The sequence below is a fragment of the Aureobasidium pullulans genome (genome assembly GCF_000721785.1).
Source record: "Aureobasidium pullulans EXF-150 unplaced genomic scaffold scaffold_6, whole genome shotgun sequence".
Taxonomy (NCBI): Eukaryota; Fungi; Ascomycota; class Dothideomycetes; order Dothideales; family Saccotheciaceae; genus Aureobasidium; species Aureobasidium pullulans.
In genome coordinates this window covers 569311-582745 of record NW_021941026.1, presented here as the reverse complement: position 1 = coordinate 582745, position 13435 = coordinate 569311, and the positions used below count along the sequence as shown (strand labels likewise).

Here is a 13435-nt window from a genome sequence, read left to right as displayed (position 1 = left end):
TATCTTATCTGCATTTACGAAGTGTTTCCATAGATGTCTTCATCCACTTGAGACTGATGGTTTTGGCATCTGCATATTTTCTACCATCTCTTCCTCCGCACGAAACTTCCACCCGACCATACTTTTCTGATCTAGCTCTTGTGAAACTCTTTTCTGGTCGAACTCTTGTGAATCTCTTTTCAATTGTCATCTTCAGGAGTCTCAGGTGGTGCGTGTTCTTCACCCTGACATGAGTCAGAGAGAGGGATTCCCGTAAACCGGCTCTGAACCTGGAAGTGACTCGCAGATGACCAGAATTTGAGCAAGATATGACCGCAACTCACGCAACAAGCAATGGGCAACGCATCTTCAAGAGTCAACAGGCTTAGTAAGCAGACAAGCAGAGAAAGACTATAAAGCCTGGCTTCCTCTCCCTCTCTTCTTTCTTCCTTCGAATCCTCATCTCGACCATCTCGCCGGGCTCATCTCCTCCCATCCGTGGCTGCGCACTACAGGTCGCAGGCGGTGCGCGGTGGCTGGCGCTCCTCAGGCAACCTCCCCATCGGTGGCCCCGGTCACTGATGCAGAGGCTCTGCCTGAGGGCCCAAGCCACACGCCCATCGCCTCCCTGTAGTGACGCAGCACGGGTGGTCGCAGGAGACAGAGCCGCGGCTGGAGATGGTACGGAGATGGGGGGCCTGGACTCAGTCGCAGCTGTGAAGCATGCGCGTTGTGCTCATCTCGCATGGCATCTGAGGGGTTCAACACCCTTTCAGTGTCGTCGCGGTTGGGTAGTGGCGCGCGCCTCAGCTCGGCGAGTGGCAGGCTCCGGCACGAGCTCCCACCTCACCGTGGTGTGTCGGTCTAGTAACTTCTTCGGAGGTGAAGCCAACGGGAGCACAATCGACAATCTTTATTTATCTTTTTCATCGGTTCTGACTTTGGTTTTTCGGATGGGGGCTGGAGAAGAATGCATGTGTCGATCTTGTTAACCTCTCTGGAGATATATCTAACGGAAGCGCAAACATTTCTCGCATGCTTGGTCATGAGTTATTTCCGATATTGGGTTGTGTAATGCGCGCGGACTACGGTATCGCGATGATGTAGTCCACTCGATGAAAGAGTCGTGCGCTCAAGTCCACCTGAAAGTTGGACATAGGATCAATTAGACAAGCTCGATTACGAACCTTGCGATCGATGATGAGCAAAGTCTTTCTCTTCAGGATAGTCAGTAAAGACGTATGGTCTTCCATCGACTCGAGCTTGCTCTTCCCTCTCATAGGGGACGTTTCGTCTTACACCGCCCGTGAGACGGGTAGGGTGAATGTAGTTATTCATATGAGGGGCAGAGCCTTGCCCGGGATTGAGGGCGGACTGGAAGGGGGCCCAATGCTTGTTTTGCCAGGTGGGTTGTTCACCTTGAGGAAGTCGAGGAATCTCGAAGGGATCAGACAGCTCAGATGACTGTGATGGTCGAAAAGATTGATGTGACCGAGAAGCTTGAGAAGATTGAGTAGAGGAGGGTTGCGAGGTGGAGATTTCAAAGAGAGCGGCATTCATGCAAGACAAGTTGAATGAGTTCTGCTCCGGTGGCTGCGGCAACGGTTCTCTTGCCTGCCAGCGTGTAGTCATTGAGGGTAGACATGATGGGATATGAAAGACATTGTTAAGCGGTTTGGTAGAGGATTCATACGATTCCCGGTGCTCTCAAATCTGTGCTTGTCGACCATCTTGCTCTCACCTAAGCGTCCACGCACTTGATTGATGTCTTGCTCAACAGGGCCTCTGTCCTTCCCCCAGTTTCATGCTCTCTTTATGGAGAGGTGCTTTGAGAACCCACCATGTTGATTAGCAACGGATGATGTCTTGTCAAGGGGCCCTGTTCCTAGACCTTCTGGCGAACAATAATTCAATGACAATAGAAGACAATGCTGTTGATGAAGGTTGGTTGGTCGGTCGGTCGCTCCTTCGTTTGCAACCTGAGGAAGACGGTTTTGCTTGGCGTGGTCAAAGCCAACTTCATTCAAGCCTCCATGAAGCCAACTTTTAGACAATGACATACACATCAGCCAGAATGCCTTTGATACAGAGCTCACAAGATTACCTCCCTTGTAAGATTGAATGGCCAACCCGTGAACGACATGCGCTTACCGATGCGACAGACATTGACCCGGCACCGTCAGAGAACGAGCTGCAGTCAGCACGCGCTCTCATCCAAGCCGAACTGCCAGAAGACCACAAGACGACCCTTCATCCTTCAATACCAGAACGTACACCCATCAAGTTCAGCGAACTGGTCGAATCCGAGCACGAAAGGCTATCCTCGGGCGCAAAGAAAGAGGCTGGTATTGATATGTCGCGCTACGAGGCCCAGGATGCGCCTGCGACAAACGACATGGAACAATGGCGCGCAACTCTACAACAAGCATACGCTTCTTCGGAGTATCTGGAATCGCGTCAAGTCAACCTATCGCTCCTAGAGACATACGGCAAGAACGCCTGGTTGATCTCGAACGACCAACTTGAAGCCATTCTACGCGACGCCGAGCGCGAAGTCTCGCAGAGGAAGATTGAGCTTGAAGACATTGACAGGAGTAGAAGAGATGGCCAAAATGCTCGCAAGGGCGAGCTGGAAGCGCTGGAGCAGCAGTGGAAGATTGGCGTTGGCCAGATGATTGAGGTTGAGGTTGCCGCTGAGAGACTGCGCCTGGAAATCCTGGACAAGAAAAGAGCTGGCGCAAAATGAGCTTCGTCAAGACTTGATACCCCAAATCGCCATACCGTCCGCGCAGTCTGACAGGCTTTCAGACTGGGTTGCTCGCCTCAGCCGTGCGATGTCTCTTGTGCACAACAGTACTCAAGAAGTTCCTTCGAGCTCACGCTTCATGACATGCATTGAAGAGCGTCACTCAATCACGCCTCCTAGCTGTTACTGGCATCGATTCTCGCGCCGAAGATCAAGCCAAGTCGCCAACCGGAAAAGAGACCCAGCGCAGACACGGTCGACCTCGTCGGCAGCATGCCTACCAGAACCGTCCACTCGTTTCTCAAGAGAGCCTAAGACTTTTTCTGTCTGACTTTATCCACTCTCAGGCGCCGAGCCGTCTTCTCCACTTCTTACATACATGCAGCTGGTCTTTCTCCCATGACCTCCTGCTCGTATTACTGGGTACTCTGAAATCAAAAGGATATACATCTACACTTCTTGCAAAACCATCATGTTCCTCTCGTCCATTTTCTGCTCTCGCCGATTTTAAAGCTCCGACCTTGTTTACGAAGTTTGTTGTTGGCGCTTCACTTGTCCATATCCGTTATTTTCACCAGGCGTATGAATCGTCACTTTCCAGCGCACTTCAATCGTATCGTCATTTTCCAATCCTCCCACCTCGGCGTCACTAACGTCAGTCCGTATTATTTCTCTAAGAGATCGTTTCTGCGAGAACGGGTACCCATCACACATCTTCTTATTCAGCAAGGCGCCTCATAACAACGCCCTGTTGCAACACATTCTTTCGATTCTGCAGCCAGAAATCGTTCCGGCCGAGTTGGACCGCCGACAATGGACGATGACAATACCGGCCGCCGTATTGCAGACTTTCGCCGCAGTCTTCTGAATTACGAAGAGATGGCCGCTCAAAACAGGACTTCTGAGAACAGATCGTCAGACCCAGACTCTGGTTACCGTTCCTCGACCCCTGAGCCCAGCGCCTTCATCGCAGACCCAAACTCTCCACACCTACCTCATAGCCCGGCGCTTCATCCAAACATCACGACACGCGCTCGCAACCGTACCCACCGCCGCTTCTCCGATCTGTTCTCGCTTCGTGGCCGCACTCCTACCTTCGATGAAAGACCCAAGATCTCGAGACCTATCGTTAACCAAGGAGACATTGATGTCCCCCACAATGGTCCTTACATCTACAACCATCCCAGTCGCCCGCGCCTTGATGTCGAGATCCCAAGAAGCAGTTTTAGCGATCTGTGGGGCCAGAGATACGGTCCTGTTGGAGACGACGGCTACAACATTGATGCTCGACCAAGCCCAAGAGTTACTCGCAGCATGGACTTTGATCTTCTTGTTGAACCTAGAGAAACCCAAAGCGCCATGGCCAGGGGATCGGACAACCTGGCTCTTGGAAGAATTCGTGATTGGTATGCTGCTGGTATGCCCGACTTCGTTGCACCTGCCGACGCCGACGAGTCGCCCGCCGATTCTGATGTTGACAACGACGAACACGATGATGGAGTTGAAGCTGAGGGAGAAGATGAAATGTCGTACCTCATGCCTCTCGTCTCTCCTTCACCCGAGTCGTCTGCTTCTTCCACCACAACATCGGCTTCTTTGCCGTCCATCTCCGATTTGCTTGCCAGACCTCGTTCTGATTTCATCCGCCGTGACCAAGAAAGCCGCCCTTTCCTGCGGCCTTCTGTTCTGGTTCCCGAGGAGGAAGATTTTGAAGACTCCGCACCTCTCGTCTCAGAGCTGAGTGAACGCTGGGTAAGCCACCGCCATCCTAATCCTTCTGTTGCTCTATTTTTCGACTCGTCTTGCACACCTTTCTCCTCCTTCCACCATAACTGACACAACGCCAGATTCGTCACCCGCTCCGCCAGAACCCACCGAATGCTCCTTCGCCCGTCCCACCCGTCCCATCAGCTCCACCTCCCTCCCCAGTCACTCCATCTCAACCTCCCACGCCTGTAGACACATGGTCTCACCTCCACGGCTTCCAACCCCATTGTGGCGTCACAATCACAAGTGTCGGTGATGACGAAGGCGCTGTGGTCGAAAACTTCACCCTCGAGAGCTACCCTGCTGATCTTCGTGCTGGAAGAGCCGTTGGAGTCAATGCTGGAGTGAGAGACAGACAGCCCGTCTCTAGTGTCGAGGCTGTGGACGCAGAGGACCTCATTGTTACTTCTCCTTCCGCTCGTGCTCGTTCCCGTGCTCAAAGCACACCCCCAGCTCGTCCCCAAAGCACAACTCCATCTCGTCAGCGCAGACAGAGCGGAGCAGCAGGCATCACACCCGTAGCAGGACCCGCCTTTCCAGCCAGAAGACCAGTACCCACCACCCCAATCACAGCACCCACCTCCACCATCAAATCCTTCTGCTGCGGTCTCTTCGGCAACAACAAGAAGAAACAAATGCCCTCTCGTCCCAACGTCTCCACTCCCACGCCTATCATCCCACCTCCTCTAGTCACACCCATTCCCGCAGCCCATACCACCATTTTCGAAGAAGATGAAGATCAAGACGATCTGGAGATCGAACCCGCAACTCAATATCCTCCTAGAATTGTTGTGGAGCAAGAGCAAGAGGTGGAGGATAACCACGTCGGAAGCGGTATCATGGACGAAGGAGTCAGACGCAGACAATCTGTTCGTCACAGTTGGGTCACCGTGTCCAGATGGTTGGAGTAAAAGATTGACCCTTTTGGCTTTTACTAAAGAACATGGCGGGAAGACAAAAGAGATGATCATGGTGCATTACGAATGAACGATACTGCTGCGGAAAGAGAACGGAAAAGACGGATACCAATATAAAAGAGCTTGGACGTATACAGAAGAAGAAGAAGAGAGGGACTCTGCTCATGTAGAAACGCCAGCTCTGGAAATCAATGAAAGGGTCTTTCAACTATCGAACCATTGTGTGCACATGTTGTGAAATTCCTTGTTGTGTGTTGCAGTTCATTTTGTGGTCATTCCACTGTGGAAATACATGATGTTCCTGAGTTCGGTGAATTCGTGGAAGTCCCGCTTTTAGTGGAGGCTGCATACCTTTAGTGTATCTCTACAGCTACAAGCACGACACAGGTTAACACATAGGGTTGGCTTACTTCACGTAGCTTGCACTCTAAGTGACTTGGGTTCTGAAAAGACGGTGTTTTATTTGTTACGAATGTTATGAATATTGTGAATGAATGTCTCCTCTAACTTCCCTTCCCTCTGCATGACACATCTCAGCGTGGTCATATCTCAGTCCGATCCTACATCAGCTTCAGAATCATTGGGACAAAGACAGAATAAGCAGCAACAGCATGGACAGCCTCGTTGGAAGCAGTCACTCCAGGTGTTTGATGTCCAGCTGGATGGCCACTGCTTCTTCTGCTTCTCCGGCCGTGGGTTGTTCGGCTGTGGGTTGTTCGGGAATAGGGTCTCCATACGTATGCCGCCTTTTCCACCTTCCTCATTCCTGATGGTCGCCGGTTCAAGTGGTCTGTCGCGTTCTTCCTCCTTGTAACAGTGCAAGCACTTGCCGAAACACTGACCAACGCTGGAAAGGAAAGAACGGCTTTCAGGAGTGGACTCGTCATCCTGGATCGGGCTCGCAGGTCTTAATTCATACGCCATGCCAGGCTTTTGTACATGAGTCTCACTGGTGCTTCCCGCATCTGCAGCACCTTGGCGCTGGCCGTCGTTGCCTGATGTCGAATGACGGGTGTTCTTGTCAGACGGATCTGGCTGGCCAGTGTCGCCTTCCTGGAATTTAGTAGTGCGCTGGGCTTCGCCGACTGCTGTTGTTTGGCCCTCGCTGGCTGCTGTTTTTTGGCCCTCGCTGGCTGCTGTTTTTTGGCCGTCGCTGGCTGCTGTTTTTTGGCCGTCGCTGGCTGCTATTCTTTGACCCTCATTACTTGCTGTTGTTTGGGCCTCGTTGACTGATGTTGTGTGCTGGCCACCGCTTGGTAGTATCTCTGGCGTTAGACCATCGACAGCAGTGCCATCGGTGCCATAACTTTCGATGGCCCAGTCCACATAAGGCTCTTCTTTCTGAGGGTGTATGTGCAAGCCAGTATCTTTTAGCGTTTGATCCATAGAGCCACATGCTTTGATAATAGATAGTCCGTATTTCTCTTCTTCCACAAACGCATGCATCGGTTTGACCGAGCAAAGCCGCTCTTCTCCGCCTGAGGGACACTAAGCCTCGTCGTCCGTGCTTTGCAGGTCTTCGGGACGTTCATGCTCCATGCCGTCCAGAGGATCTGTCTCCTGGGCCAACAACGGTGCTCTCTCGCCTTCCTTTCTGCGGAAGTGGCTGGAGATGCTCAGAGCGAGAACGCTCAATCCGTGCACAAAAGTGCTACACATGACCACAAAGCAGACCACAGGCCAGAGCATTTCGGTGGCCTTTTCGCGGTTGGTGTAAGGAGGTGAGAAGATCGGAGGATGAGGCAATGGCTCGCTGGTGCCGGTCTCGAGGGTCGCACGAGCTTCAATGGCAAGGAAGACTGCACCTAGACCCATGGGTCCGAAGTGTCCGCAGAAGAGTGCCTCGCGGAAAGTACGGATGTCTGGGTTGAATTTGTAAGTCGCTAGCATGACAGGAATGCGACGGAAAAGCAAGACCAGGACTGCGAATCCAAACAGTCTCCAGGGTGTTACGTTTGGAGTAATGTCGCGGGAGCCAAAGGCCTCCCAGGGGATGATTGTGCCGAGGTAGATAAACAAGGCTGAGTTGAGCAAGAGGTCTGTGACGTCTGGGAGGTGGGCATCTTTGGTTTTCTTGCTGAACCAGCCGTCACGAGCGAAACCGTAACCAGCACCGAAAGCGACGAGGAAGTCGTCAGAGCCTAGAATACTGCCAACGCCGACGCTGAAGATGGCAAGAAGCAAGTAGAAGGCGATCATGCCAGCGGGGTCAATGTAGCCGCGGCCGTCTGAGAAGCGCAAAAGGCGGTTGAAGACTGTGCCGATGATCAAGCCAGTGAGGATACCCAGAGAACATTGCCAAAGAATAGTGATAAGGAAGTAGTTTTTGACTGCTTCCTTGGGATCTGCATTAATGAGTGCGTAGAGTCCAACATAGAGGAACCTGTGATGATGATAAGCAGTGGCTCAAGTTCATGTTGGAGGGAACTCACGGGAATGATATTCCATCGTTGCAACCGGACTCTGCAGACAGCATGTCCTTGATACGCTTCGGTACCCTGGTGCTGAATTGACTGTTTGAGAGAATGGAAGAGGACAAGACAGGATCGGTGGGGGTAAGGCAAGCTGCAATAACGAGTGCAGTTGCGATATCGACTTTGAACATCAATGCGGCAAAGAGGGCGCTGACGAACCAGCCGAATGTCATGACGAGAGCTAAGATGCATGTGAGTCGTGATGTCGAGTTGAAAGGAAGATCGCGAGGACTTACTCAAAAGAATACCAACACTCTTCCAGTGCTTGGAGGCATAGTACTTTGGCAAACCAACACCAACAGTGAAGACTTGGACACCAAGAATGACTCGAGAAATCTCCTGGATCTGGTTATCACCCCAGCCCCATCTCTCGTTCTCATCGCCAGAACATCCTTGCTGGCTGCAATAGTTTGGGTTCAGCCAGCCAAGCACTCTTGGACCAAGAAGGATGCCGACGAGAAGTGCCAATGGCGGTTCAGACAGATGAAGGCGGTTTCTGATGAAGGTAGCGAAGAGGCAGTAGACAATCAAGAAGGACGAGATAAGAAGGTATGAAAGATGGGGTGGTGTAGGTTCAAGCTGATCCCAAACCATCGCGTCGGTTGATAGAGATGGAGGGTGGGAGCCTCCAAATTGCGGTTCAGTTGATCGTCCCGCGGGATGTTGAATTGAAACGATGGGCCGAACGATGTCGACAGGTTGATGGGTTAGTGATGGGGACGAACGCCTTTCAGAACGCCTGATGTAATGCAAGAACAAGAATACTTTCCAGCGCGGATCGATGAGATGATGAGAAAACTTCGGCCTCAGGAAAGAGGAGTCTTCAACAGAACAAACACCGCTTCGGAGGAAGGTCCACAATGATGACGTTCGCAAAGAGGTTTAGAGTAAAGCCAAGCTTTTTGCCCTTTCTCCGATTCGCTGAAAAAGGGCAGGAACGCACGGACACTATTGGAGAGTTTCCTTTGCACTTCCTCGTCAAGGTAAACCCGACCGGATCGAGGTGAGACATGGGGAACCAGAAGAGGCTGACTGTAGTTACGCCTCTGACAGTTGCGGATCCAACCGTTGAGCGACCGACTCAAGAAAATAGTAGATAAGCTGGCTGCCGCCCTGGTCTAGAAAAGATTGGACAGCAATCCTTGCATACAGCCACACGTAAGCTTGCCTGATACATAATACCGCGTTTGATCCTTCGTTCAGGCCACCTCTGAGCTCACTCGACCTCTGCATTCTCTCAACCAAGAGCGAAGATAACTTCTCGCACACCACTCCATTGACCGGTATCATCGCCTCAGGACGCCATCATGATCTGGAAAAGAAGTATATATACCGTTGTCACACCACTGCCTCCCACGGTCAGCCGCGAGACAGCAGTCGCGATGCTGCATTCACACGCCGAAATGATCGAGTTGAATCCCTTGGTGATTCATCATACGCAATGCAAGCCGCCATCGTCAGCTCCGCCGGACGAGTTCCATGCCATCTGGTACGAACTCACAGATCGAATCACATATCTACCAGGCATCAAGGGCCAAGTCAGCTACAAGGCCTGTTTTCACGATCTACCTCGTGGTCTTCAAACACACGTCTACGCCCCCGCCGGTCTTGAAATCAAGGAAAAGTGGAGCATCGGTGGAAATGAGGCTGGAGAAGAGCGCGAAGTCATCGAACTCGGCCTGAGCAATCTTGGTGTACCGCGGGAAGGACTCTACTTGCGCGAAGACATCGACATGAGCTGCAACATCTTCCTCACCAGCTTCGTCAAGAAGACACTCAACAAAGCTCATGGAATTCTGGTTGACCGCCTAGTCGTCAAAGCAGACCTGGCGGACGATAAGAAAGTCAGAGAGAGCTATCGCCGCGCCTCAGTCCTCACAGGAACTAGTGGTGTCAGTGGCCTTGGAGTCATTTCGCCGCGTGCTTCCCTCATGAACGACAGAAGTCACAGCAGTATGAGTGACAGACATCTCCGGAGCCCGAGCAGCATGAGCGACGTTCACAACCGAAGTCACAGCAGCATGAGTGATTCTCGACCGAGCTTCACAGACAGCACAACAACTGCAGCGACATTGCGAGATGATCAACCTGAGGGCCAGCAACTCCAAAGCATCGCCGAGCTGGAAGCCTCAGAGAAACTTTTCGACGCAAAAGGTTTTCAGCTTGAGAGGCAGCTTCCGCCACCTCCACCAATCGAAATGCCATGACTGACGCCTGAGGCAGGGAGATCGGTTGCACATATCTTCTCTTCTACCGAGTTCTGTCTTGGCTTGGTCTTTGTTTCTCATGCGGTCACTTTTCTTCTGTTTATGGGCGCTGACGATTACCCTTTGTTTGCTCAATATCCTCTCCTATGTGTTTTGCCTATTGTTCTGAGCTTTTCGACTTCTTTATACCTCTTGCGTTGATATCCATAATTGTCTGTAGGGCAGTGTACTCGAATTGTTCTATTTCTCTCAATACCATTTTCCCGCTATCATGAGCAGCAATTACACCTTACTTACTATTGCGATATGTCCAGGAACGCTAATTTGATGAGCTCTCGGAAGTTCTGATCGTGCTTGCACGTGGCAGAGGACATGCTTGTGTCCACGAGACCACCACGTGCGAACTTCTGTAGTCGCATCGTGACTTCCTCTGTATCTCGTCGGCCGAACAAGTCACGAGCTCTCATCCCTCTCTACCATCTGAAAACAACTTCTCATTTCCATCTGACAACCAACAGATATATAATGTCCCATCGCCGTCCCCATCTCCATTACCGATTACCATATCATACACAAACCTACCACTCATACCTAAACAACACAATCATACTTCCATCATGACTACCAACCCAAACCTCCTCTTTGCTCTTCAGAGTATCATTGACTCCTCTCCCCCATCTCCTACACTGAACACATCTTCTCCTCCCAAAACAAGAACATCCAGAAAGCCACCACGACTGAGAGATCTTCTCCATGGCTGTGTCAACGGTACTAAGATCACCACGTGCAAAGTCTGCATCGGTCGTGTGCTCCGAGAGTAAGTGACCTCCTGCTTCTCCTTCCCTTCCACAATCTTCCACATGCGTAAAATACTGATATCGTGCATCAGCGACAAGAAGTGTGCAGGCTGCAAGGGCACTGGATTTGCGATGAACAAATGCGGTGCTTGTCATGCTGGAGCAATCACGTTGGCTGTGTTGATCGAGGAGAATGCCGCTGATGTCCTGGCCGGAGACGTTATCAGAGCTGAGCAACTCGCGGAGGAAATGGCTAAGCAGACGACCATCAGAAGGGCAGATGATGAGGGATGAAAATGACGAGAATGAACGACTTGAGAACGAAGAGACGATAGTGGATTGAGCCTAGAACTTGCGGGAATCGTGGTCTCAATGGAAGGCATTTATGACTCCAACATCTGCATGGAGGCCATGGGTTTTTGAGAAGACAGGGAAGTGTCGGTCAGTCGCCAAATTGTTACTCTGAAAGGAGCGAAGGGAAAGGTATCGAGAGGTTTAAGAGAGTGCGAAAGGCAGATTGAAGTTCCACGTTCTCATTACCAGTGTTGCTTGACTTGTGCTCCAACCAAAACGACCTGTCGAAATGCTTTCAGAAGCAGTTTATCTACTGCTCAGAATTCGTCACCTTATGCGATTTTCGCTCTCGTTCGCCGGGATTCCAAGAACAGAAGCGCAGCAACCATATTCGCTCTAAGCGACATCAGAACCATCATTTCACCGTGATGTGACGACTCAGCAATGATCAGACGAGTTGGAAAATGGGTGATGAGAGCAGATCGTGGTCGCTCGCTTGGCAGTCGGGGCAGGAGACGCTAGCATTTGTGAAAGCACGACCCGGGATAAGTTCGGCACTCTCGTGTGTCGCACTTGGCTGCGTCGAAATACCTTTGCATCAATTTGATCTTCGCAAGCGCCAGTCAATCGCCCACGTCTCACTCCGTCAGGTCAGCAACTACTCCAAAGCGAACGCGCGCAGCGAAACAGGACACCCGAATTAACAATTGAGCTGCAGCGATCCTCCATCAGTCAACATGGCCGAGCAACTTGTTCTTCGCGGCACCCTCGAGGGCCACTCCGGCTGGGTCACCAGCCTGGCTACCTCGCTTGAGAAGTGAGCAACACCGCAAAAAAGAGAGATATAGAGAGAGGCACAAGATGCTGATTGCCTCGTGTTCAGCCCCAACATGCTCCTGTCGGCATCTCGCGACAAGACCTTGATCATCTGGAACTTGACCCGCGACGAGACCTCATACGGCTACCCCAAGCGCAGCCTCCACGGTCACTCGCACATTGTCTCCGACTGTGTACGCTGAACCCTGTAACCGGAACGAACTAAGAACAGCCTCTGACCTTTTGCAGGTCATTTCTTCCGACGGTGCCTACGCCCTTTCCTCCTCCTGGGACAAGACTCTCCGTCTGTGGGAGCTCTCCACCGGTCAGACCACCCGCCGCTTCGTCGGCCACACCAACGACGTTCTGTCCGTCTCCTTCTCGGCCGACAACCGCCAGATCGTTTCCGCTTCCCGCGACCGCACCATCAAGCTGTGGAACACCCTCGGTGACTGCAAGTACACCATCACCGACAAGGGCCACACCGACTGGGTCTCCTGCGTCCGCTTCTCCCCCAACCCCCAGAACCCCGTCATCGTCTCCGCTGGTTGGGACAAGCTCGTCAAGGTGCGTTTCCATTCTTATTCTCCAACTCCTCTACTTTCTCGACATGATGTATTGCAATTATGTATTTGCTACTTCAGAGCGGCCATCTACCGCCATGAGACAACTATTCACCCATTTGCCCTGATCCTTCGCATAACACACATATTTCACAACGACTAGCAACCGATTGATGAATCAATGCGCTGACAAAAGACAATCACAGGTTTGGGAGCTCGCCACTTGCCGCATCCAGACTGACCACATCGGTCACACCGGCTACATCAACACCGTCACCATCTCCCCCGACGGTTCCCTTTGCGCTTCCGGTGGCAAGGACGGTACCACCATGCTCTGGGACCTGAACGAGAGCAAGCACCTCTACTCGCTCAACGCCGGTGACGAGATCCACGCCCTTGTCTTCTCCCCCAACCGCTACTGGTTGTGCGCCGCCACTGCCTCGAGCATCATCATCTTCGACCTCGAGAAGAAGAGCAAGGTTGACGAGCTCAAGCCCGAGTACGTCGAGGTTGGCAAGAAGAGCAGAGAGCCCGAGTGTGTCTCGCTCGCCTGGTCCGCCGATGGCCAGACCCTCTTCGCCGGTTACACCGACAACAAGATCCGCGCCTGGGGCGTTATGTCGAGAGCTTAAATGCTTTGATGTTTCGACAGTGCTAGTCAAAGATGTCGTAGGGGGAGAAACAGGATTGAAACTGAAAAGTTATGTTGCTGTTTTGCACAAGACCATTCTAACGTGGCTACTCTTACACGTATCTTCTCATACCCCGACTCGAATTACCACGAGTCGAGGCGACGCTAGAATGGGCGACGCACGAATGGAGTCGGTCAGACGGAGTGCAGGGTATAATCGGCGTTTCGTCCAACCAAAGAAAAA

At 51.9% G+C, this 13435-nt stretch overlaps 8 protein-coding genes across 8 annotated transcripts; 5 read left to right on the top strand and 3 right to left on the bottom strand.

Annotated features, from left to right (window-relative positions):
• Nucleotides 1-297: 297 nt before the first annotated feature.
• M438DRAFT_187007 (uncharacterized protein) lies at nt 298-1065 on the top strand. The gene has a single exon (XM_029899223.1). The coding sequence runs from the start codon at nt 561-563 to the stop codon at nt 969-971; it is 411 nt and encodes a 136-aa protein (XP_029762104.1). The 5' UTR covers nt 298-560; the 3' UTR covers nt 972-1065.
• On the bottom strand, nt 617-1916 carry M438DRAFT_404485 (uncharacterized protein). The gene is made up of 2 exons (XM_029909727.1): nt 1167-1916; nt 617-1121 (listed from the first exon to the last, which is right to left on the bottom strand). The coding sequence occupies exons 1-2, from the start codon at nt 1609-1611 to the stop codon at nt 1030-1032; spliced, it is 537 nt and encodes a 178-aa protein (XP_029762103.1). The 5' UTR covers nt 1612-1916; the 3' UTR covers nt 617-1029.
• Nucleotides 1917-2053: 137 nt separating this feature from the next.
• Nucleotides 2054-2725, top strand: M438DRAFT_271049 (uncharacterized protein; the record flags this gene model as incomplete). Its single annotated transcript, XM_029900450.1, has 2 exons — nt 2054-2090; nt 2142-2725. The coding sequence occupies 2 exons, from the start codon at nt 2054-2056 to the stop codon at nt 2723-2725; spliced, it is 621 nt and encodes a 206-aa protein (XP_029762102.1).
• Nucleotides 2726-3538: 813 nt separating this feature from the next.
• M438DRAFT_354052 (uncharacterized protein) lies at nt 3539-5403 on the top strand (the record flags this gene model as incomplete). The annotated part of the gene is made up of 2 exons (XM_029906927.1): nt 3539-4477; nt 4573-5403. The coding sequence occupies 2 exons, from the start codon at nt 3539-3541 to the stop codon at nt 5401-5403; spliced, it is 1770 nt and encodes a 589-aa protein (XP_029762101.1).
• Nucleotides 5404-5958: 555 nt separating this feature from the next.
• On the bottom strand, nt 5959-6795 carry M438DRAFT_333857 (uncharacterized protein; the record flags this gene model as incomplete). Its single annotated transcript, XM_029903655.1, has 1 exon — nt 5959-6795. One exon carries the CDS (start codon nt 6793-6795, stop codon nt 5959-5961), a length of 837 nt encoding a protein of 278 aa, XP_029762100.1.
• Nucleotides 6796-6897: 102 nt separating this feature from the next.
• On the bottom strand, nt 6898-8477 carry M438DRAFT_333856 (Sodium/hydrogen exchanger; the record flags this gene model as incomplete). The annotated part of the gene is made up of 3 exons (XM_029903654.1): nt 6898-7792; nt 7842-8064; nt 8120-8477. The coding sequence occupies 3 exons, from the start codon at nt 8475-8477 to the stop codon at nt 6898-6900; spliced, it is 1476 nt and encodes a 491-aa protein (XP_029762099.1).
• A 410-nt stretch (nt 8478-8887) lies between these two features.
• Nucleotides 8888-10368, top strand: M438DRAFT_344342 (uncharacterized protein). The gene has a single exon (XM_029905203.1). The coding sequence runs from the start codon at nt 9191-9193 to the stop codon at nt 10088-10090; it is 900 nt and encodes a 299-aa protein (XP_029762098.1). The 5' UTR covers nt 8888-9190; the 3' UTR covers nt 10091-10368.
• Nucleotides 10369-11918: 1550 nt separating this feature from the next.
• M438DRAFT_270301 (WD40 repeat-like protein) lies at nt 11919-13192 on the top strand (the record flags this gene model as incomplete). Its single annotated transcript, XM_029900377.1, has 4 exons — nt 11919-11998; nt 12065-12191; nt 12247-12564; nt 12767-13192. The coding sequence occupies 4 exons, from the start codon at nt 11919-11921 to the stop codon at nt 13190-13192; spliced, it is 951 nt and encodes a 316-aa protein (XP_029762097.1).
• Between the last annotated feature and the right edge of the window lie 243 nt (nt 13193-13435).